The 26,865-nt window shown below is 36.2% G+C and overlaps 1 protein-coding gene across 1 annotated transcript in view; it reads right to left on the reverse strand.

Moving 5' to 3' along the window:
- The window catches only part of SGCE (sarcoglycan epsilon), a 71,163-nt gene that overhangs the window by 34,180 nt on the left and 10,118 nt on the right, over positions 1-26,865 (reverse strand). The window contains exons 2-4 of the mRNA XM_061164922.1: positions 10,590-10,712; positions 8,805-8,962; positions 1,303-1,375 (exon numbers count right to left, since the gene is read on the reverse strand). Coding sequence (XP_061020905.1) covers positions 1,303-1,375; positions 8,805-8,962; positions 10,590-10,712 — 354 coding nt within the window. The remainder of the gene's footprint in view (positions 1-1,302; positions 1,376-8,804; positions 8,963-10,589; positions 10,713-26,865) is intronic.

Genomic DNA, 26,865 nt, shown 5'->3' on the forward strand with positions numbered 1-26,865 from the left:
GGCAGATTCTTTACCAACTAAGCCACTAGGAAAGGTCATTTTAAATTTTAAAACTAGCACATTTGTTGTCTGCAATTAATACAGCTAAAGTGCCAACAGGAAAAACTCAAGGGGTTCAAAATCATGAAGCATTCTCCTCAATTATGTATTGTATTACATTTTCATTTCTATTGAAATTACTTTCTTTCATAGAGAGTAAAGATAACTTTAAACACAGCCTTTACTGAATTACTATGAATCCCAAATTAGTAGGACATGATAAAATGTGTTGTACTAGTAAATAGAAGTAAGAATTTTCCTATCCAGGATACACAATTGTTTTTCTGTGCTGAGGTGGGAGGGAATATTGTATCAGTTCTTCTCCCATCACCCTCATAAATGATATCTGGTATAGTATCCCATGATTTATAAATTTTAACCACAAAATTTTTAGGGGTATGTCTTTCCCAACTGAATGCCAAAATGGCGTCAGAATATGCTAAGTGTTGGAGTAACTCTTGTGTTCCTAGCCTTCTAAATCCTAAGGTATCACTTACCAATTTGAGCACGTTTAAATCCCTGGTGTCTTAGAGAGTAAAGCGTCCGCCTGCAATGCAGGAGACCCGGGTTCAATCCCTGAGTCGGGAAGATTCCCCTGGAGAAGAAAATGGCAACCCACTCCAGTACTCTTGCCTGGAAAATCCTATGGACAGAGGAGCCTGGGAGGCTGCAGTCCATGGGGTTGCAAAGAGTCGGACACGACTGAACGACTTCAATTTCACTTTCAATTCTAAATTGCTGATGGACTCTAGCAATTACTCCAGCTAAGTGATTAGCTATTTAGAAAGGAGACTGTGACCCAAATGATGGTTTATTTCTGTCCATTGACATCTCTTTAGCATCACATACAACTAGACTATGAGCTATGATAGGTTTTAAAGTAAAATCATACCAGTGATGAATTCTATGACCAGCCCTATGTCAAGCACATTTTGAGCCTTAAATTATCGCTTCCTTACCTCAGACTTATAAGAGGAATGTTATAAGTCCCACTCAACAGATGATTTAACCAAGGCCTGGAGAAATAAGTGGCCTCTATATTTGGCTCCCTACCCTGAGGTTTTCAGCACCAAAACAAATCATGATATTTTGTCATGAATTAAATATTGCTTAGTTTTATTTTCAACATTTTACTATTTTATTAGGTATGGTAGGTATGTGGAGTTTTAAAATCCTGAACTAGATTTTATATACCTATAAAATATAAGTGAAATACTTCTTGCAAATAAGGAAACAATCAATAACATATTTTCCCATACCTACCTTCTGCTGACATTATATTAATGATCAAATTGTGCCTTGCAGTCTCAAAGGTACGCCTATTATAGGCAGTTATCTATTAGAAAAAGAAAGTCATATTAAAGAAGTGAAATGTTATTTGAAAAATGAAATTCATTAAGGGCTAAATGAAAACAAATTGTCGTTCTTTCCATTTTCATTATTTGTCTATATACTTACAAAATATTCCTTCTCTGAACAACAAGAATCAGAGCTTTTAGCAATATTATGGGAAATAGATAATTAGTCAGGTCTATTAAACATGCTAAAACAACAAGTTAAAATCAGAAAAACCCTTTTATAGAAGACTGTTAAGTGCCAGTAGCAATGCAGATGCATCATTAGTAAATGGATTAACTATTATGAATTACTTACCAGAGCCATTCTAAACTTGAATAAAAAAAAAACATACAAAATCTATTTCTGTACTTTTGAATGGAACTTAAGGATCATATCAGAAAGTACACTTTAAAACAAGCACATCTCTGTGTTGTCTGCATTTAGCACCAAACTGCACACCAACCAGTCAGGGAATGTCAGGACCCCTTTGGATATCATATCTCACAATGGAACACAGCAGTAGGGATCACAGTCTGATGGAACATGCTCAAAACCACAGATCAATTCCTTCACAAAAAAATATCAGTAAATGTTTGTGGAGTCAATGAACTTACATCAAAGTCAACTCAGAAATAGCCACTGCAAACAACAAACAAAGCAAAGGCCAACAGCAGGATGTGGCTTCAAAAATCTAAGAATAATTAACTTTATAACAGATACGAAATCACTCAGACAGGCCTGCGGTACCTCAAAAAGAAAATAAACCAACAACCAAATGATTGTCTTAGCATCCCAGCACTGTCCTTCCGGCAGTAATCGCAGTCACAGTTGACACTGAGATAAAAAAGTAGGACACAAATATCTTGCACACTCAGAACCAGTATCAGGATTTTAAGCATCATATATGAGCTTTAAATACATCACCCTCATCAGAAATATCATTTGAGACAACAGTGAAAATCAGAATTTGGGAATTAAAAATTCTAAAACTTTAACAATATTTAAAAGTACATATTCTGAAAAGTTTATTATTCCACCAAGATAACAGAACTTCTCTCTCCACAATCTGTCAGATTTCTTTTGGATTCAGTGACTTTGTTGCTGCTCTCTGTTGGGACACATGATCAATGAGGTGCACAACCAAACACTAAAATTAAGACTAGTCATTATATAAATGGGGCATTACTGTTTGCAAAGAAGCAAAAGACATTTGGGAATGCTCATGAGTTTAAAAGTTTACTCTGCAAGATTTTAATCATGTTCTCAATGGAAAAAAAATACTAAATACTATTTGCTATAATATCTTAAGGCTAATGCTCAGGGAGAAAAAGTTAAACATTTTCAAATTAATGGTAATATTTTTCTGGCCAGCCTTCCCATAATTATCAGAAAGTTCACTATTGTAAATTCCATAATTCTAACAAGTTTTTTAAAATCATAGGCTACATAAGAGAGTGAAGAACCTTTTCATAAATCATGAGGAAGCATTTTATTATCCAGATTTATATTTAATGCTTAATTTTAATAGCTATAAAAGAATGCAATTCTTCTATCATTTCTAGTGAGATATTTAAATACTATAATATCATCTATCAAAGTCTACTTATCATGATGTGAAGCCCTTCATAGCAAAGAGATATGCACGTGTGTACACTTTTGGATCCCCTATTTCTAAAACAGTGGCTGATTTATCTTAGATGTTTAATAAATATCTACTAAATAAATTACGGATGTAAATGGCTAAATATTTAAGATATGCAAAATCTTTTCACTATATTAACAGAATATTTTTAAATTCTGAAAATATGTTTTTATAGATGGGTGTAAAATGAGTTATTTACAGATAAAACACTACTAGTGTTAGATGAAAGATATGTTGTTTTCACCTTTTTTAAAGATATTATTTGATACTTATTCATAACCTTATATGTTGGTAGTAAGGTATAATGAACCCCTGTGAATCATGGCTCAACATATGTGTTTCTCTTCTGTCCTAGCTTCTCGCCTCTCTCCCACCAGAGAAACCACTTTGGATTTTGTGTTTATCATCCCATTAGTTTTAAATATCGTTTTATTATACATGCATGTATGTTTAAAATACATTGTGTACTTTGATGCCTTTTGAACTCTATAAAAATCATAAACTAGTCTTCAAAGGTTTGGGGTTTTTTCCAACATTATGTTTAAAGCATTTATTCACGTTGCCAGGCAAGTTTAACTTCATTCTTGCTGTGTAAGTGTTTACTGTGTGAAATAATAATTCCAGGAATTATTGATCTATTCTCTTGTTGATGGACTTCGGGGTCTCGGTTGGTTTGTGGGTTTCCAATGTTTTCCCATGCAAACATTGCTCAAGGAACATGACTGTGCATGCCTTTGGGTGCTGGACATTTGCAAATATTCCTTTTTTTTTATATTTTGGTCACACCACGTGGCTTGCAGGATGCTAGTTCCTCGACCAGCGATTAAACCCCAGGCCATAGCAGTGAAAGCCCAAGTCCCAACCACTGGCATGCCAGGGAATTCCCTGCAAGTACTTAAGTCATATGTAGAAGGGGGATGGCTAGATCATAGGGTACCATGTCATTCAGCTATGTAAGATACTCTGATTTCCAAAGTGATTACTCCAATTCCCACATCCACTGCCAAAGAACTTTACTGAGGGTAAAATTCTCACTGCAGTCTTAATTTTAATATTCCTTCTTATACTGATGAAAGCAAACTTCTTTACTTAAATGGCATTTATGTCTTCTCTTTGGTAAAACTGTCTATTCATGTCTTTTTCTTACTGAAATTGTAGGTGTCCATTTTCATATTTTATATACTTATTATTAGTCAGTTACATATATATCAAATATCATCTTCCAGTTTGTGGGTTGTCTTTAAAGTTTTCTTTTGATGAATGGAAGTTCACAAGTTTAATATGGTAACTTGATCAAGTATTTCTTAAGTAAAAAAATTTAGGTTTTATTTAAGATATCCTTTCCTACCCCCCAATTCAGAAAGATACTCCTCTACATTTCTTAATTTATTTTAATTGGAGGCTAATCAGTTTACAATATTGTGGTGGTTTTTGCCATACATTGATGTGCGTCAGCCACAGGTGTACATGTGTCCCCCATCCTGAAAACCCCTCCCACCCCATCCCTCTGGGTTGTCCCAGAGCACTGGCTCTGGGTGCCCTGCTTCATGCATCGAACTTACACTAGACATCTATTTCACATATGGTAACATACATGTTTCAATGCTATTCTCTCAAATCATCCCACCCTTGCCTTCTCCCACACAGTCCAAAAGTCTATTCTTTACATCTGTGTCTCTTTTGTGGTCCTGCATATAAGGTAGTCATTACCATCTTTCTAAATTCCATATATATGCATTAATACACTGTATTGGTGTTTCTCTTTCTGAGTTACTTCACTCTGTATAATAGGCTCCAGTTTCATTCACCTCAATAGAACTGATTCAAACGTGTTCTTTTTTATAGCTGAGTAACATTCCATGGTGTATATGTACCACAGCTTTCTTAACCATTCATCTGCCAATGGACATCTAGGTGGCTCCCATGTCCTAGCAATTGTAAACAGTGCTGCGATGAACATTAGGGAACACGTGTCTCTTTCAATTCTGGTTTCCCCGGTGTGTATGCCCAGCAGTGGGATTGTTGGGTCATATGACAGCTCTATTTCCAGTGTTTTAAAGAATCTCCACACTGTTCTCCATGGTGGCTGTATCAGTTTGTACTCCTATCAACAGTTGTAAGAGGCTTCCCTTTTCTCCACACCCTCTCCAGAATTTACTGTTTGTAGACTTTTTGAGGGCAGCCCTTCTGACCGGTGTGAGACTGTACTTCATTGTGGTTTTGGTTTGCATGTCTCTAATAGTGAGTGATGTTGAGCATCTTTTCATGTGTTTGTTAGCCATCTGTATGTCTTCTTTGAAGAAACATCTGTTTAGTTCTTCGGCCCACTTTTTGACTGGGTTGTTTATTTTTCTGGTATTGAGCTGTATGAGCTGCTTGTATATTGGAGAGTAATTCTTTGTCAGCTGTTTCATTTGCTATTACTTTCTCCCATTCTAAAGGCTGCCTTTTATCCTTGCTTATAGTTTCCTTCATTGTGCAAAACCTTATAAATTTAATTAGGTCCCATGTGTTTATTTTTGTCTTTATTTCCATTACTCTGGGAGGTGGGTCATAGAGGATCTTGCTGTCATTTATGTCAGAGAGTGTTCTGCCTATGTTTTCCTCTAAGAGTTTTATAGTTTCTGGTCTTACCTTTAGATCTTTAATCTATTTTGAGTTTATTTTTGTGTATGGTGTTAGAAAGTATTCTAGTTTCATTCTTTTACAGGTGGTTGACCAGTTTTCCCAGCACCACTTGTTAAAGAGATTGTCTTTTCTCCATTGTATATTTTTGCCTCCTTTGTCAAAGGTAAGGTGTCCATAGCTGCATGGATTTATCTCTGACTTCCAACTATATCACAAAGCTATAGTCAAAAAGATACAGTATAGAACGGGCACAAAGACAGAAATATGGATCAATGGAACAAAACAGAAAGCCCAGAGATAAATCTACATTTTTATATAATAGCTTAAAATTTTGCTAAATCTTCAATATACCTAGACATGAGTTTTGTATTTCTTGGAAGTAAGAATCTAATTTTATGTTTGTCATGTAGCTGAGTTTCAGTCAATAGGCTTCCTTTTCCCTAATCTGTGATATGCGGCACCATTTCTTTAGATATATACTGTTGTTCTTTATGTAAATAGACTTGTCTCTGGGCTCCCTATTTTATTCATCGGTTAATTTCTCTATTCTTGTATCAATACAAACTTATGATTGGTTACTACAGATTCACAATAAATCTTGATATCTGGAAAAGAAAGAAATCTTACTCCCTTATTTTCCCACTTTAAAAGTGTCTTGATTTTTCTTGGTTCTTTTTTTTTTCTTGGTTATTAATTTCTTCATCAATTTTAGACTTAGACAATTTTAGTTGTCAACTTTCGTGAAATAACCTATTGAGATGTTTTTATTTGAACTGCACTGAATCTATAGATCAATTAGGGAGAAAGCAATACTTTCATGATTTTGAGTCTTCCTATCCCTGAATGATAGAATAGCTTTTTATTTATACAGGTGCTATTTAATATCAATAAATTTTTATAATTTTTCCCATATATACCTTTTGTTAGATTTATTCCAAGTACATTAGAATTTCATTACTAAAAATGGTATCTTTTAAAAACTTGCATTTTTCTCAATACTTGTTATTTAATAAATAAATATAATTAAGTTTTTTATATCAATCCTATAACTTACTGCCAGGCTTTCTTAACATTTTAATAGCTTACAGACTCTTTACATCATTGACAATTCCATTTCTTCCTTTCAAACACTTATAAATTTTTCTTTATTTACTGCACTGGAGAGGACTTCTAAAATGTTCTGTAACAGATGTGATAAAGGGAGCTATTCTTGTTTTGTTCCTGAATTTAAATGGAATTCTCCTAGTGTTTTCGCATTAAAAAACGATGTTTGCTATTAGTTTCAATATATAAACTATTAGGTTAAGGAAGCTCAATTGTTCTCCTAGTTTGCTCAGAGTTTCTTTTTTCTTATCAAGAAGAGGTGTTGAATTTTAGTAAATGCTTTCTTTGAATCTATCCAGGTGACTGTGTTTTTCTTTTTGAATCTAGCAATGTGGTAACTTCCATTTATATATTTCTTTTATAACTTTACTAAATATTTTTAAAACTTATTTTGACAATAACTCCAAATAACTTTCCTATATCTACACATATTCTATCTTATATCAACACTGCCTTAAGAAAGCAGATTTATAGACAGACATCATTGAAAAGTCATGTTAATACAAACTTCAGTTCAGATGAAGAAACACCTTCTCTCAGTCAACATGGAAGTTCATATCCACAGTCCATGGCTGATTAAAACTTTGGAGAAAAACGCAAAGCATGTAGCCTCCTGAGAATTTGTAAAATTACCACACACATGCCACCCATGACCTGCACAAACCCCTGGCAATTCCGCAAGCAGTTCCAATGCTCGTGCCCTGGTCACTACCAGCAAGTCTTTACCGAATTGGAGAGTTAAGTTCAACAGGGAGGGGACGTAGGTATACCTATGGCTGATTCACGCTGATGTCTGGAAGAAACCAACACCATACTGTAAAGCAATTATCCTTCAATTAAAAATAGTAATTTAAAAAAAAAATTCCAATTTACGATCTTAGAGGCATTGAAGCCTAAAACTGTAGTAGACCTCTCTTGCCATTAATTGCCAGTGTAATTCTGATTTTGTTAGGTACAGTAAAGAGTGAAACACTTTTAGCTTTTATATCCATTCATTAAAAGAAAATTAATTCCCATTAAAGGTTTGATGTCATCATTGTTTTTACTGTCTTAATTTCTTTTTTTTTTTTTTGGCCATGCCATGTGGCATGTGGAATCTTAGTTCCCTGACCAGGGATCGAACCCATGTCCCCTGCAGTGAAAATGTGGAGTCTTAACTACTGGATTTAACCACTGGACTGCCAGGCAAGTCCTTATTGTCTTAATTTCTAATATATTCCAGGTATGATGTCAGGTACTGATAAAAGTCTGATTAATTACAGCACCACCAAACTCCCAAAGTCAAGGTCAAACGTATCTGCATGGCTTACAGAGCCCCAAGATCTGCCTGTATCAGCGTCTACACCTCTGTTCCCATCAGTTGCCCTCTGGAGTGCATGCTGTCCTCTAAAAGCCCCTAAAGTTCTCTAAGACCACGTGGTTGTTTATGTCTCCAAGATTTTGATGTGCTGTATCTTCTTCCTAGAATAGCCTTCCTTCTACTTAGTGAATTTCTATTTACCCTCTTACAACTCTGCATCAGACAGCACCTTCTTACTGTAACAGTTATGTCAGTGTTGGCTAAGTCTGAGTTTCCATTCCAGTGCTTCAACCTCAGAACTGTAAGACATGGCAGGGGATGGCTACTATTCATTTTTCTACCATCAATGCCTATCATAATGCTCAGTACATGGTAGGGGCTCAAAAGACATCTGTTTACATGCTTGTATTTGAATGAACATGAAATCTGAAATTAAAATTTGGAGGAAATAAGTGCATTCATCTTCTTAAATAGAATTCATAGGAGTCTATTTATTTTTTAATTTATTTATCTTTTTATTTATTCAGAGGAGTCTTTTAATTTTTTTCACTAATTTAGACTGCCCTTTTTTATATAAAAGCTGAAACAGAAAACTCTGTAGATGAACAGAAAGAAATGGTATATTTCCAAATGTTATCTCATGTGTTTCCATGCATAAAATACTGAAAACCACTGCCACATAATTTTAATTACATTTGAAACTCAAATTACAAATAAACAAGAATATAATTTTTCTCCTTCTAAGTAAATTACCTCAATGACTGTTGGTTTCCCCACATTTTCGGCTGTTGGAGATCCATAAAGGACTCCATCACTATATGGTGTCCTTTGGATATATCGAAGCCATCCAGGACGGTCTGGGTAACCCATTAAATTTGTGTTAAATGTTATGGGATCATTACTAATCTCACCTAGGTAAGAAACACAGAAGTAAGATATAAAACAGTTATTTTCACATGTTGCTTTGATAGTTTCAACAAAAATATGTCTGTCTAAAAAGCCTTTTCTTAACATTTGTAGCAAAAAAAATAAAACCAAAAGAAATCCACCTGAGAATTTACATTAGGACCTCATGTAAAAAAAAAAATCTTTTTGGTGGTTTAGTTTGTCTAGAAATCTGAGGCAACAAAGAAAGTGTATTCATGCAATTTTTTTCAAATTGTCTTTTCCTTTCTTTAATTTTTTTGGGAGGCGTGGGGGTCACATAGCAGTGGAGAAGGTCTATCAATGAGACAACTAACTTTCAGGAAAATCCCCTAATCATGTTGATATGTTCATTCTTTTGAATCTTTCTTTCATTAAACTCTGAACACCATCAACCTAATCTTAAGGGATATCTCAAAATTATAAAGGTATCATCAAAACAAAAATAATGTAATTCCAAAACACTGGAGGATGAGTTGAAAAATCCAAATCTAAAAGAATGTCAATAACATGACATTTATTAATAATAAACAATAATAATAGCATCATTTTATTAGCATGTCCCAAGCCCCATTGTTGTGCCTGGCCTCTACAGGTACTATTATTTCATCTGATTCCAAACATACCAATAAAAGTAGTACTATTATAGCCATAATTTTATTGATGAAATATGTAATTTTCCAGTTAACTCCTCATAGTCAAATTAAATGGGGAAAGGAGAATTTAATCTTGGTTGACCCCAGAAACTATGCTCTTAACTATATGAAACTATATGTTTTCTTCTCTGCTTAAAAGGTTTAGCTATACAGTTCTGCAAAAGTACCATGCCTCATGAGAAAACATTTTATAAATAACTGATGAAAAGATTGCCTTTTTTCTTGAATACTGGTGAAAACATGCTTAACTATATTTTATGAGTATTTTCAGGTATGCTATTCATCATATAATCTACAAAAATAATATTTATGCCATAATTTTCAGAAAATTCATTTTTGTTACTTAAGTAAGAGTCATAATAACAATATACTTTCTCTTGCTATTCTTTCTACATCTTCATTAACTGGATGGCATTTATGACAATCGAACAAAACATAATTTAAACCAACAGATGATTAAATAAGACTTTGTAATTGGTATAACTTTGAAGAAAAATTAATCTCCATTATATTATCATGAAGTTACATAAAATTATTTCATATTGTAAAAGTTTTTTTGAGAACTTTCTTAATACCATATTTCATTCTGTTCTATGATATATGTATAATTTTCCAAAAGTCAATGTCTTAGGTAAGACTTTAATGTGGAAAATCATAATTTTACAGCTATAATTATTTCTATGAGAATATGGGTAGATGATTTGTCAGAGGTACAAAACTCAAACTAAATAATCAGAAATACTCTTTCTTCAAAATTCAAAAATGAATTGTTTTCTTCTGTAATTAAATTTCGAATCTTAAAATGGGAAATATCCTATAACAATCAATTTAGCACATATTCCGACCATATCAAATAATGTCAGAAATATCTGATTAAATGTTACCTGGATTATGCACACTGAATAAAAGGAAAAATTTAATAAATTAACCTATTTTTTTCCCTCCACCAAGAACATACCAGGTTTGGGGTAAGGTGGAAATTCCCCCTTAAAATACTCTCTTTCCAAAACATGAACAAAGAGGACGCCTGCGGAGGGGTAGACATTCCGATCGGAGTGTACCTTGGACAAAATAGTGTACACTGCAAACAAAAAGGGAAGAGAAGAGATGGAAAGACAAATAATGAGGTCTGTTTTTGCAGATTCACTTACACTGTCAAACCACGTTTCACTATAGACATTTCTGAGAAAACTGAAGCAACATGCAAGATATTGTTAAGTTTATTTTAGGACAAAACATGGAACAACTCTCAACTTGGTGTGTTTACAGACTTTTCAAGTACTATGTAAGCAGAATTAGGCACAATTAATTTTTTAAATTGTTATTAAATACTAAAGACAACCATAACATCTCTTTGGTAATTTTTATGGAGATTATTACCAACGAAATACATCATGAGAAGTGATCAACTATATAATTGCTACAGTATCTTTTTCATTTTACCTTTTTTCAAAGAAAAGTATAAAGAGCAACTTTTAAATGGTAAGAATCTCCACTGTATTAACTGTTTGCCAGACAAAGCATAAATACCATTGATAAATGTAAGGTGACTTTCAGAAATACTTATAAAAAGGCATTGGGTACTCTTTGAGTATTAGTTCTCATATCTCTCCTAGAAATGATTTATTCCACTTTACCTGATCTTGACATTTAATAATTCATACATATAAGCTAGTCTATTATGCTATCTCCTAAATAAGCAATAACAATTACATAATAAAATTCAGGGCAAATCACTTCTTTAAGTGAAATGGGGCAGATTTTATGATTTAGTGGTTTCTGAAGACACATGATGTGAGTACATTAAAATGACCAAATTGGTTTGTTAGTTTCAACTTATCATTTTTTTCCCTCTGATATCATCATCTCCACCAACACATTACTGCCATTACCCTTGTCACCTCTCCAACCTCTTTTGGGTTTTCTATCTTCTTGTTTGGCTAGTGGCTGCAATTTTTAAACAGATAAACCCTATCAGGCAAGTTCTTTCTCTTAGTCACTGATGGATTTGTAAATGTAGTAATTAACCTGAAGAACCCAAGGCTGCTCACTCCAGGCTCAAAACTAACTAAAAGCTCTGAATAGTAAAATCACGGACAGTAACTTTTCAGCATTAAAATAGGAACCCACAAAAAACGTTGCTTTATCTGTGAAAACTTGCCCCTGCAGTTCCATGGATGGCTGCCAAAAATGGGGAACTGAACTAAAACATTTGGCTGGTGGCTTCATGTATCCATAGCTTTACTACGAAAAAAACACAACTTCAAAAGCTAAAGTAACAGAGGGAGGGGAGCAGCAAGTAGGTGTAAATTGGGCATGTAGGGAGACTTGCTTCCGGACTTGTTTTGTACCAGCACTAGGAAGCATTCCCCTTAAGTACCCAGTCTTTACCCAAGAGCAATTAACTCACCTGTGGATATGGTCTCGTTCCCCCAAAAAAATAAAGAATGAACAAATGAATCGTAAAAATATAGTGGGGATGAGAGAACTGGAGATTTTTCACCAACCAGATTCCGGTGTCCCCCGAGCGCTAGGTGCTATGGAGATTGTGAAGACGAAGGAGACCCAATCGCTGTCTTCTGTGAGTTCCCCTTCTGGTTTGGGACAACAACACGCACCTAACTAGGTGTGACTCACAGAAAGACAAACTGCTCTGGCAAGACAGTGAGGAGCAATGGAAGCTGGAAAGATCTGGTAAAGGTGTACAGAAAAAGTGGAATTCAATATGGCTTTTTAAATACCAGCAAGATTCTGAAACTCAGAGATGGACAATTTTAGTAGTGAAACATGCAAGATACAATTGTGGGAGACTGTGGGGGCCCTTTTGAGAAAGGGAATTAAGCCACTGATGCTAGATCCTGGTAGGGAGACAAAAACTGGGAAGAAGAACCAAATTACAGAGAACTGTAAACTCCTGCTGAGATGTTACTTCGTGCTATACAGAAGGGTGCTTAAATTCTAGATCACAATCTTACATCCAAAGCACAGGAGTGCTTTACATAATTTAAAGGAGTCTCTTCAGAGCTTATCCAATTCATTCTTTCTAGAGATTAAAAACATGTTGAAGTCCAGCATTGAACTTTATTTTCCTTTTTTTTTTTTCTTTCCTTTTTTTTTCTGGGCACCTAGGAGGTGTCTGGCATATGTGAATAATTTTATAAATGCCTACTGAATGGATTAAAACAATCTAGTACATAGCACGGTAGACGGAAACAGTTCTTATGTTTGTGTACTAAATATGTATAATGCTTAACTTCAATTTCAGTTTTATAACTTATATTTATTCCCATATGTGTGTAGCAGTTTATGGGTTACCATTCTTCGTTTACATTATAAACTACTAACAGTCTCCCTTAGTTTTTGCCGCCATAAGTGGCAAATGCTAGCTTCTGAATCAAAAAGAAAGGCTGTTCATATTAAATAATATTGAAATGATTCTTTTTTCTATATGGCCTGTGGCCGGGCCTGAAACGGAACCATAAAAGGGGCCTGTCACTGCTTATCATCTCACTTCAAGGACTAGTATAGAACATCTCACTTTCTGCTTCCACGAACAAAAAAAAATGTTTCTATGATCTACAGAGCCAAACCACAATCTACCATAGCTCTCCTGGGTTTTAAGATGACATGCACATTTCTTTATTCATGTGTACTCAATTGCCTTTCTGCAATCTGCTGAACTGCATACTTGCTGGTCAGTTTCCTTGGTGACTCTGCTTCGCTTTTTAGTATGCCATTCACTTTGAGAAAAACATGATACAGATGTACGACACATTCATCATCTAGAAATGGAAAATGACTAAGCCACTATGTTTTGTTTGTGAAAATAATACTTCCTTTCTGGAGCATCAGTTTAAATTATGGGCACCCACACAACATTTTAGAGAAGTGCCCTTTACCTTACCTTTCCCATTTGTTACTTGCAAAACAAACAGCTCTTCAAGAGGCTATTGGGGCAGTATTTACACCTAGCTTCCTTTCAAAAACAACAAATGACACAGAGAATTCAAAGTGATGAGCTCCTATTCTAAACATGAGCTATACAAGTAATACTGAGCATGTCTGCATGAACACCAACAAAGGGTGTTCCGTAACAGTGAACACATGTTGCACTCACAGATGTCTAGGTAGTCCTCACTAACCGTAAGTTTGGAGTATATTGTTTTCTCTCAAAGCAAGTTTTGAAAATCAAATTTAAACACTCGAAGAGTCTCTGAAAGACATGTCTCTGAAATACGCTGAACGGTCTCCGAAATACACAAGCATACTGTGCCATGCTAATCAAGCTGCGGTCACAGGGTCTGGCCACTCTGTGTAGCGCATGGCTCTGCAATCGTCTACGGCTGCAAATCTATCACCTCTGCAAGCACGTGCCATTGGATACAAATGAAACAGGAAACCAGTCTGTTGCTAAATCCATGCAAATCCATCACCACTAATGGTCAAAACAATTAAACCAAAAGTCCCACTCACAGGGGGTCAAAAACATCATCTTCAAACCACAAGGGTAGCTAGATATGCAAAGATTAAAAATTGAAAACAAGTAGTCATAAGTAACAGGATTTTTTAAAAGAAAAATTACATATCTGAGTTAAGAAGAGCAAAAGAATATGTGGGTGCAAGTGGTTGGGGTAACATTTCACCGTCCCGATGCAGCCCCAAATCCCTCGTTAACATGCTAGCAAAGTCTTTCCATAAAACTATATTCTCTGTATGCTTTCGTCATAAGGCATAGAAACTACAGACCATTTTCAACAATGTATATTATGTGAACACAGAGAGCCAAGAACCAAATAACAGACAGTGATGGCAGTAGCAGTAAAGTGGGACCTCATGCTAGCTAAATAGCATCCTGTCTTTCTTTATTAATAGTCCATTTGAAATTTTCTCCCCATGGGAGCAACACTGAGATGAAAATAGGAGGGTGCATATTTGTATGCTTATTTACAATTACTTAAAAACAAATGCAAATCTGCATGAGTTAACCAAACATCAAATCTGAAAGGACTGTGGTGATACACTGCCAACAAATCTAGAGCATGACACTTCACAATAACCAAAATGATTTTTCAATGGCATATACATATGCACAGACATATATAAAGTCCACTCTTCACAAAAAAGTCCAGAGGACACTTACAAGAATGAGGAGATGACTATAAAGATAAACTGGCTGCTGAGTGTGGGACCAAGTCTCAGCTAGATTGAAATCTTAAAGCCTCCTTTCCTCTGAAATCTTTAAGAAGTCATAAAGGATTGTCAGTATTCACATTGAGGTGACCTTTATTAGGCAGCTATTATGTTGATTGCTCTCTCATAGAATGCTTATCAACAAATTAATCACTTTCAAAGGTCCACTTACATTATCATCTTCTAATTTTTTTGTGGTTTAAGAGAATACGGTAAAATCTCAGTTTACCAGGAACCCCAAGGAAGGAAACAATTTAGAGAGCTGAGTTTTCTAAAGTACTTGGCGGTCGATCCTTTTTCATTATGGGTATAAGATCATCATTTAGCACATCAATTATTGCACTCCGCTCTATTATACAATGATGCCCTTATGGACTGTTTGGTTGCCTTGCCATTTACCGATCAAGCTAGCGCTAGCAGGTAGCCGTCTGCTAATGCGTTTTGAGGTTGTGCATTTTATAGATTTTCTGTTTTCTCATCTGTAGACAAGTTGTCAGCTGTCATTTCTCATTGCTATCAGTAATGTTTCCTCTAACTGCTTCTCTGCCTTCTAATTTGCGGCTATTAATCCGCTGCAGGTTTAGAAACCAGACTACCAAATGAGGTGGGAATACAAGTTAAAGTAAGAACAAATTTGTACTGTCGGATCACTCACAAGGCTCTGCTAGAGCTGAAAAAAAGAAGCCTGCATCTGCCACGTCTCTTTTGGCAACCCAGAGACCCTTTTGTGGCATATTTCCCGATTCTTCGTTGACACAGTATATTCTGAAAAGATGATCTTACTATAATTGGGAGCCAGCCATGATTTGAGGAGATGGCAGCATAAACTCTACATATTAAATGTATTCATAAAAAAAAGTGTACCATAGAAAGCCTTTATTTAATCCATATGTTACAAAAACAAACTGTCAAATCAAAATGAATGGATTTAATGTGCTCTATAAAATAATTTCTTACATATTTGTTGGGTGGGAAATACACTGCACAATTTAAACAAAGAGAACTATTGATTAAGTGATCTATTACCCTTAGCAATAGCTAAATCAGTCTAAGACTATAACACACTAAAATAAGTAATTTATTAATAAGAAACTGAAGCCTATTTACAAGAGCATTTTAATTCTGTTAATTTGCCTCTCTTGTAAGCCACTCATTGGGAAGCATGACAAGGGTGCCTTAACCGAGTGTAAATTAGTTAAATAATACTGCATGTTTTTCAAATGTTCACAGTACTGCTTTAATAGTAAGTATTATTGAAAAAAATTTTGGATAAAAATGGTGAAGAAGACTTTTAAATATGTTTAAGATACAAAGATAATATCAAATAGCCACTTACCTGGTACAGATTCTCAAATAAACTTTTGCCAGGGCAACTAAATTTCCCAATTCCTCAAAATCCTATTTATGGAAGAGATACTTCTCTGCTAAGGTGAAGAATTGGATTATTATTAAAAAAGAAAGTTACACAAAAAATACAATTGCTGAAAACCTATTTTACTGTATGATCTTTGCTGATAATTGAGAACTGTAAGTACTGACAGAAAAAATAACCCTTGCCTTCTCTTTTATAGTTTTAATATATAAAAGCTCTTTATGAGGCTCAGAGCCCTGTATACATAGCACTCCAAGAAGCTCCTACTGAAAAAAAAAAAAAAAGAAGCTTCTACTGATTAATCAGAATTGATTGTAAGAGATGAATTCCATTTTGCTATCTCTGCATCAAAAGAACTCATTTTAGGGTTTTCAGAGCCTGATAGATCTATGGTTTGCTCCCTAATTTATTTTTCAATGTGTTATCTCTATTGTCTAATTTAAATTTAATTATTAAACCAGATAATGTCTATAGAAAAATATTTTGAAAGGCATCAATATCCAGCTGGTATACAACCTGTTTTGCTTTTTTTTTTTTCTCTTTAAAAGTTACTGTGTGTTTTATCAGTCTAGCTTTATAAATCTTGGTTTAGAATCAAAAGCTTTTCTCGACAGTCTGCCTTTCACCCCTTGAGTTTACTCAGCATCAAAGTCCTGAATACCATTCATTCAGCGGTGGTCAGCTATTGTTTTTATTTCAGTCCCAGATAGTCCACACTTGGGCTGTAGAATTCATCACCCGGAAGGCATTAAATTGCCTTTTTAAACGTCATTCCTCTAAGAGAGAGGACCACTTTTCTTTACATGAGGTAGAAAAGAAACCACTACCTGTATCTTTTTTCTACAAAAAGCAGAAAGGTTGGTTTCTTCCTGAGATTTTTCCTCCCCAACCAAAGCCACTTACTAAAACCATTTGTCTACATGCAGTTAAATATCTTGATTTTTCCATTGAATGATCACATGTGTTTTTTCTGTTGTTATTTTTTTTCATAAATGTCAGTTGGAAAGTGGTTGCAAACCATTTTTAATTGGTAATCAATAAACTTGGTCTCATAGAACACTGCAATTGAGAAGGGCTTTATATGTCATCCTGTTGGGATGTGCCAAACACCTTTCTCTACTAACCGACAGATCATTGCGTTACTTCTTATTTGGATATGGCCTCAGCATTCTACTCAACCCAGGATTCCTGTTAGTTAATACCAACCAGAGTTAGCATCCATAAAAACAAGTTCAGTCCTCCAATTTTAGAGTTAACAACATTGAACCCAGAGAGACTTAGTGACAGGTTCAAGCCTACAGGACTAGCAAGAGGAAGAGCCAGAACTTGAGCTAGGGGTAGTTATGCATTTTGTTGATTTTGATAATATAAGGTGATACACTTGGTGGCTGTCCATTATTATAACCCACTACAGTAAACATAGTGCTCTCTGCATATAGATATTTTAATAATGCAGAACTATAATAATAGGATTTCAATTAGAGGAGGAGAACCAGAAAGGGAGAAAAAGCTAAAGAGTGAGTTCAAGAGAAACCAGGGAAATCAGAGAACGTGGTAAACTGAACTGGTTACCTTGGTAGATTCAAGATGTATCGATCATTTCTATTTTGAGAACTGTAGTTATGGCTCAGGTTTCAAGGAGAAAATCAGTGTGAGGTCCAGTGGGAGCATGAAGTTCGAAGTAGGAAGAGATAAGGATCTCTTGGAGATTCTAAAAAATGTGATAGTAAAAGCCTTGGAATAGTATATTTCACTAAGAATACCACCACAGTGGGTGATTCAACTGAGCTTAACAGCCAGTGAGAGAGTATCTACAGAAAATCAAATAGCAATGGAGTGACATGCTGAAAGAGGACAGAAAGTCTAGGGATCGAAGTTAAAAACAAGAAACCAAATAAAAGGGAAAGAAGGCTGCAGGTAAGTGCAAAATAGTGTGAAGTCCAGAGGAAGGGTTTTGGTGATCTCATGTGAAGCAGCAGCAATCACAGCAGATCCCAAATCCTTGGGAGATGACAGAATAGAAATACAATGCCAAATCTGGGGCCATAACTAGAAAGATTAGAAAACAGGAAGAGTGGATGTGCAGAAGAAGCTAAAGGCCCTCAGCTTGATTAAGGAGCAACCAGATAAGGTGGTGCTAGTGGTAAAGAACCTGCCTGCTAATGCAGGAGACTTAAGAGATGTGGGTTCGATCTGTGGGTCAGGAGGATCCCCTGGAGGACGGCATGGCAACCCACTCTAGTATTCTTGCCTGGAGAATCCCAAGGACAGAGGAGCCTGGCAGGCTGCAGTCCATAGGGTCGCAAAGAGTTGGATGTGACTGAAGTGACTTAGCCTGCATGCACCCAGATCAAATATTCAGAAATGAATCCCCTGAAGGAAACAGAGAAAATCCCTTGAGAATATCTAAGGAGGGTGTAGGGAAATGGCTGTGGGACAAATCGCTTAGATCCTAGAACAAGTGCACCTACTGCTTTTTAAAACAAATTTTTGTGAACTCTCCATGAGAAGTTACTGTCAAAAAACTCTGTTTTCTTTTAGATATTAGAGATGAAAATTCCTTAAACATGCAAAGGTGTTCATGGGTTTGTTTCAAAGACAAAGGAGCAGAAGAGATCCTGGGTGCCTTGGTCCTACTGTGAAACTGATGTGGGAGTAGAAGATTTCAGCTGAGGAATAATTTGATGCAATGTGGAAAAAAGTTAGTATCCCCGACTCAGGAACCTAAGAAGAAAATGAAGTAAGCCAGGAATCACTCCTATACATTTCAAGAAAGTCTTATATGGCAGCAAGTCCATTTATTCACAAAAAATTCCTGTTCTTTTCAAAGTATTTTTAAATTGCTGTTTTTTTAATAGATAGTTTGATTATCCCAAAGTTATAGAAACTAACCTATTGTTCTGCTACTGTTCCTGACCACATAGAGTAGAAATTTGGGGTGGGGGTGGAGGGGGGGTGGGAGGAGTGTGGTTAAGAGGGATTGTAAAGACAAATAATCCAGAAATATTAAGTGAAAGCTCATGATGATAACTGATATTTTTAAAACAACTAATCTTTCCGTTGTTAAGTAAGTCTTTTTCTCCCTGATGAAATGCATTATTTCAAAGGTCCTGACATATTGCTAATGGACACATTAAAGATAGGGAAGAAAAATTTAAAAGGACAATCAATCATTCAAGGGTCAGGACATCTTTTCAATAGAAAACAAATGCCATCTAATTATTTAATAACAAAACATCCTAATTTGGTTTAGCAACAAAAATCATTCAAAAAATCATTGATAATTAGCCAAAATACTTTATGACTTTATGACCATTTTTCTCAGTTCAGTTCAGTTCAGTCACTCAGTCGTGTCCAACTCTGCGACCCCATGAATCACAGCACGCCAGGCCTCCCTGTCCACCACAAATTCCTGGGGTTTACTCAAACTCATGCCCATCGAGTCGGTGATGCCATCCAGCCATCTCATCCTCTGTCGTCCCCTTCTCCTCCTGCCCCCAATCCCTCCCAGCATCAGGGTCTTTTCCAATGAGCCAACTCTTCACATGAGGTGGCCAAAGTATTGGAGTTTCAGCTTCAGCATCAGACCATTTTTCTAAGGTTATGCAAATACTGTTTTTAAGTGATTTATATTAAACATACTTCTTAATGTTTTTCAATGTTACAAATAAATTGTTATAATAACTGCATTGCAATAAATTGTATAAGTGGCAAGCTAGTGACTGGATAGGTTAAAAACAAAGTATTATTTTTAGTTTAAAAAAGGGCAAAACTACAGCAAAGGAAAAAAAAACCTGGAGAATAATGGATTAAGAACACAGACGATCAGAAGTTTTAGAAGATTAGGAAAATAAAATTTTTTTCAGATTGACTTATTAAAAAAAAAATCCACACATGACTAAAAAAGCAAAAGGACTATTGGAAGCGGACATTTATCAGCTCCCCAAAAGGGATTCAGATTACAACCTAAACTCACCATCTTTCTTCCCAGCACTCATTTTTCTGCTGATAATAAAACTGTTGGCCTGTTTGGTCTTCCATTTAACTGTTCCACTTATGCCATCAGCACAGCTTAATAAAAAAGCTTTTCAGAATGAAACAAATGCACAAAAAGTGAAATTAATGTCAAATTAAAATGACTATCACAGATTACCTATTACTTATTAACTGGGATCGGATTCCTTCCAACCCAGCAAGCTACTGATTTCCATTCAATAAATATTTGCTGCATGTCAATACAGGGAATATGTGGGGATACAAGGTGAAGACACAGTTCCTGCCCTCCAAGGAGCTTACAATCTATAGGGACTGATACTTCATGTACAGAAATACATATGTCATACATAGAAATACATATATATTAAAATATATAGAAATATATATATATATATTATATAATCTCTTCTCAAGTGGTACAGTGGTAGAGAATCCACCTGCAAGGCAGGAGGCGTGAGAGACGCAGTTTCAGTACTTGTGTCAGGATGATCCCCTGGGAGTTGATGATAGGAGATGATAACCCGCTCCAGTATTCTCGCCTGGAAAATTCCATAGACAGAGAAGCCTGACAGGCTACAGTTCAAGGGCCACCAAGAGTCAGACATGACTGGGCAAGCACACAAGAGACATGTAATAAAAAAAATTATATATATAAATATGCAATATACATGCATGTACAGAAATATACAGCATAGTGTATAGGTATAGCAATTACACAGATACACACAGTGCTAGAAACCGTAACTGCTACTGGAGGGAAAACGATTTTCCCTGGTGAGGAACGTCACGATAACTTTAACATGTCTTTTAAATCTATGGTTGAGTTTTGGAAACAGTACACCAGAAGCAATGAACAGAAAATCGGAGTAGGGGACACGAAATAGGGGCTATCTCTGGAATGTAAAGCAGCAATCAGGGGTTGAAGAAAGGAAGAGTAAAGGTGTTATAAGACATCATGGGAGATAATACCGACAATCCTTTCCAAACTGCTGGATGTGGGTGAAAAAAAGAACCAATGATGGCTTTGAATTTTTGACCCAGAATGACACAGAACGGTACTATATTGAGTGAGGGAGTGCAAGCCTCTTCGTTTCTGACACTTTTGCGACCCCATGGACTGTACCCTGCCAGGCTCCTCTGTCCGTGGAGTTCTACAGGCAAGAATACTGGAGTGGGTTGCCATTCCCTTCTCCAGAGGACCTTCCCAACCCAGGGATAGAACCCAGGTCTCCTGCACTGGAGGCAGATTCTTTACCACCTGAGCCACCAGGAAGCCCCCAAAGGAGTTCAATTCAGGAGAAAGAAGATTACTTTAATTTGGAATATGTCGAATTTGGAGTACCAATTGGATATCCAGGTGAAACCAGCTAAGAGGAAGATGGAAATAGAGCTCTGGTTCATAAGAGAACCTAGTGCAGGCTTCAGATATAGATTTGAAGTTCATCACCAGAGAAATGATTGCTGAAGCCAAAGTCCCAGTGTAACACCTTAAAGAGATCATACCCTCAGGTAACATGTGTGCGACTGTCAGGTACAAAATGATCTGGAGAAGATATACATTCACATTCTTGGCTTATTTGCCTATCCTATTTCCAATTATCCAAACTGCCAATCTTACTGCTTACTCTCCCATCTTTCATCCTTATCTTCCAGACTTGGTATTTGGGTACCATTTTCCTAACTACAACATTGGGTCACCATTTCATTCTTTTTCCCTCTAGCCATCTCAGATATGTTCCCTCTGGGTTTAGCAGTCCCCAAATCCCCCTGGGTGTACTCCATACCTCTGTCCTAGCTTCTAGAGCTAAAATACACAGCAAGAAGGGAGCCACAAAAAGTGAAAGGGACAAAAAAGGCAGAGGAACATATTAATAAATACATTCATATAGCAAAAACACAAGATGATCCAGCAAAGAAATGAGACAAAGCAGTCAGAGAGGTTGGACATCTGAGCCTGAAGTGTCATATATATGTTAACGGGAGAGATGCCAGAAAGGAGTGTGATCAACATCCTCACTTACTGTGAAAAGGTCAAAAAGGATGGGCGCTTAGAAAAGACTGATAGATGTGAAAAGGGAGAAGTGAGCGGTGACTCCTTAAAGTGAAGTTCCAGGAAAGTGATAAGAGTAGAAACCAGAAGCAAAAGGCCAAGGTGTCAAGATGCAGATGCAACAGATGCAGTTAATCTTTTAAGAATACTGGCCAGAATAGGGAAGCAAAGAAATAAAATGATATGGCAGGCTGAAGAGCAGCAAGGTAGAGAGAAAGGCTGGTCCTTTTAGTGCAGGGGGGACAGATTGTGTTTATAAGCTGAGAAAAAGACATAGGGAGTGAGAAAGACACTAGGAGTAAGGAAACGGAGCATAAATGATGGGACACAATCCCAGAAAAATGAGAGTAGGTGGGACCAAGCATATATAAGCAAAGAAAATACTTCATGAACCAGGGAGTAAGGACAAGTGAAGACAGAAATATTTGTTGGGGGTACAGAACACCTAATGATGAAAGGGCTCATCAGAGATGAATCAGAGATGAATCAGAGATGAAAAGTTTATTTTCTTTTCAACTGAATTTTGAGTAAAATTCTGAACTTTAAATTACAAGACATACCAAGTCCCCTTCCAAAATGAAAAGAGAACACAATTCAAAACCCAAGTTATTGAAAATAAAACAACTGAACAAAACCCCAGGTGATCATTTCAGTGATACCTGGGAGTGGAAAGCAAAGGCCTTAGCATCCCAAGTGAATAAATGACTTGGTTGGTATTGAATTTTTAAATCATGCAAACATAAGTATACTAATTTTCTATCTTTTAAAAGACCAATCTCATGACTGATTCACCTAATAAATGGTTTTTTCACCTAAGAACTGAAGTTATGTCCTTTTAAATCTAGATGATGAATACCATAGTCATTTCCCAAATAATTTAACATGAAATAGGGTCAGAAGTGTTCATGGTCTCTTGTGGCAAAATACCCCACCCCCCAATTTTTCCTAATTGCTGGGTTCCAAAGGCAACCTGCTGGTTAGGTTGGGCAGCTCTCTACAAGTACATACTCTCACACACCCTATAAAATGTATAACAAAAAATTTTAAAACACATATTCATGATTCCACCACGGAGAGTCCAGCTGAGGTGGGTTACACAATTTCATCAGGTGATTCTCACACACAAATACGAACTCTAGAAGACCAACAGAAGCCCTACAGAACCCAAGAGTATATAAGATATTCAACCAAGGTGTGTCAAAGGTGCCAGATGTAGGGGTAACCTTATACCTGAAACCTTCACTCTCTCTTAACTCCAACTGGCCCATGGATGTAGCCAATTTGCAAGAACATGTAAGTCACTGTTGGGAAATCTCAACCCAGACAGATAGGGAGCAGGTGGCCAAATTCTTCTCTACAACTCTTCAGAGAACAAAGTATCTATGTGGACCTGACAACCACCACCTACATTTAAATCTATCACATCACTTGGTCCTGAGCTAGGAGCTTTCATGTAGATTGTCTAGTTCAATCCTTACAAAACCAAGAGAATGTATCAGCATGTCTGAGGGTTACAGACACTTGATCTGTAGTGTGGAGAATGGAGTAAATCCTGCAAGCAAGCAGGCACTGTCAGAGTTCTAGCCTTCTTCATGGACTGGGAGTTACCATAGAAAAAGAATGGGGTGGGTGTCCATACAGTACCCCTTTTGTTCCTTTCTTTATTCTAGTCCAGTGCTTCTTACTGTTCCTATGAGTAATTGTTCAGTTATATACACAAAACTACACATATGTACTTTATATATGTACTTAAAGGATCTACTAGGGTAACTTAAGTTTATGGAACTTTTTTGGTCTTACCCTCTGGCTTTCAGAACCTCACTGAACCCGTAAGATTTACCACTGCCCATTCTTGCTGGGTGAACCAGCACACCATGGCTCATGCTTTCCAGGTCCTGTATAAGTGCAGTCTACTTGACTTTTACAGACAAATTTCAAAATTCAAATCTGCCTGGTGCTTCAATTGTTAAAAATTAGAGGCAGGGTAAAACATTTTAAAGGGCTTCCCAGGTGGCTCAGGGGTAAAGAATCCTCCAGCCAATTCTGGAGATGCAGGTTCAACCCCTGGGTAGGGAAGATCCCTTGGAGGAGAAAATGGCAACCCATTGCAGTATTCTTGCCTGGAGAATCGCATGGACAGAACAGCCTGGCGGGCTGTGGTCCACGGGGTTGCAAGGAGTCAGACACGACTGCCCCGCTGAGCACTGCACAAAACAGTTCAAACACATCCTACAAATAGAGCTCTGTTTTAAGGCTGGCCTTGCTTTGAGCATGTTCATTTTTTTAAAGTTTACATTGATCCATCTAAAGCCCTACTTTGACCACATAAGACCAGAGTCCAATAAATCTCAAGAAAAAGACAACTTCTTACGCCTCTGCTCACCAAACAGTATCAATAAAGGCAAGACACAACACCATGGATAACCTGTCTGCTTAAACATTCAAGTTCCATACCTTGAGGGAGAAATCTCAGTAATACTGAAATATCTATTTTTCATTGCACCTTCAAGATCATGGACCAACCCAACTAACTTCCTGTATAGAAAATTATTATAATCTCTATAATGGTGACTATTGTCTTCTTCCTTAGATCTTGAATTTCCCCTTTAGTTCATTTATGTTTAACAAAAAAAACAAAAAACAAAAAAACTTTTTGAAATTTATTCTTTATTGACTAAAAGATTATTTAAATTAAAAAAAGAAAATTATTACAATCTGTATATTAAGAAATGGAGAATACTTTACTGGTGGAAAAAAGCTAGTATTTTAATAACTTTGATTTTCATTGAAAAAGATCACCCCATTTTTTTCTATGGGAACAAATTTCCTTAGTTAGGATGGGAAAATATGGCTCAAATTTTTAAAATATTTATTCTCTACATTACATTTCAAGATTAAACCTGGTGTTTAAAAAGAAAAATGTCAGCCTGTATAGACTGGTTCTTGGACTTTTTCCAAAGATAATGGACCATCTTCAGAAATCCTGAAAGGAACTCCACTGTGCTCACTGGGTTCACGATAATCTATGCTGCAGTTGTACCTGGATGTGAGTTTCGCTCTAATTCATAAACACAAAAGCAAAGAATGAAATGAATCTTGTGTTTACAGAGCCTAAACTTAAGACAGTCACACAATTAGCTAACACAGCATGGTATACAATTTAACCAATTCTTCAACGCTCCCTCTCAAAAATCCTCAAAGCCTGAATTAATCCAATGATGGCTGGCAGGACCCTAAGTTCCCTAAAAACCATTCAATCCTTAAAAGTTTGTCTTAAGGTTCCATGATTCATCTGGAGTCTTGTAGCAGCATGACTACATCTCATCTGGCCAGGGGCAAACACTCTCTGAAGAAACATTACTCTTTCCCAAACCTGAATAATTTGCTGACTTAGGGAGGTGGGGTTTGCTATTTAATAAAAGCCATTGAAGAGTTGTGAATAGTGACTGATTGCTGATGATCTAATCAAAACGTCAAGGGATAGAAATAATAAAAAATAACTTAGTCCGACATCACTGTCCAAGCAAATAGCAGGATACGCCAAATGAAATGTAATCTCATTAACATACTTACCTTAGAACCAAACTGTCAAGTCTTCTCTGCCCACTGTTTCATCTGTCTCTTTTGCTATTTCACTCAAAGGGGACACAGATGGGGACACAAAGGGGAGTATAAATGGGGTACACTGCTCACGCCCTCCTCATCTCTTCCCCTCTCTCACCATTCTTCACGTCATTATGTCTCTCCTTTGCCCTGTTTTCCCTTCCCTTTTTCATGCAACTATCCTTAATATTTTGAAAACTGTCTCTTATACTGAAATCTTGTTTTTATATTTTTCTCTAAAAAATGTTAGCTGACATTATCATTGGCTACCAAGTTTTGTCTGTTAAGTGCAAGGTACCAAAGGTTTTCTATATAACTCTTTCAATCCCTACATCATCAACTATGTAAAATAGGTATTATTAGTTCCATTTTAAAATAAGAATAAGGACTCCTAGGAAATTATATAACTTAATCCCAGATCATATGTTTACTAAGTGGCCGAGTTGGATTTTGAACCCCTTTCTTGGCTGACTGCAAAGTCTCCATCATCTACTTATCAATACTATCCCCAAATGGTTAAATGAGGATGCAATTTGTGAGCTATATTTTTATGTAATTTGAGATATTATTATTACCAGTAGGTCCTCTTCAACTTGTTTTTCTTTCTAGACGAAAATAAGTTTTCCCTGGCTGCTAGATTAGAAATAGCCAGCAACGAGGAAATGCCCATGGAAATTAATCCTGTGTGTTAGGTACAGACACAAACAATTCATTAAAAGAAGAAAGTTAAAAGGTTAGTTGGAACCTACGGAGAGAAAAATGGCTTTGCTGAGAACTGTCCAGCCCAACCTCTAAGGGAGTCAAGGAAAAATATTCCTAAGAGAAATATAACAGCAAGAATTTAAACGGAGAATGCCAGAATAAGAAGCCTCTAAACTTTGTTAAACAGCAGAGCCTGGCAGGGCAGAACATAAACAATTATTTAATATAATTAAAGTTATTAGAATTTCATAATTTTAGCATAAGCTTGGTAAGATTTTAGGCTTCAGAGTGAAATAAAAATTAAGAATACAGAAAGGCTGG

This window comes from Dama dama, chromosome 18, assembly GCF_033118175.1.
Source record: "Dama dama isolate Ldn47 chromosome 18, ASM3311817v1, whole genome shotgun sequence".
NCBI classification, from domain to species: Eukaryota; Metazoa; Chordata; class Mammalia; order Artiodactyla; family Cervidae; genus Dama; species Dama dama.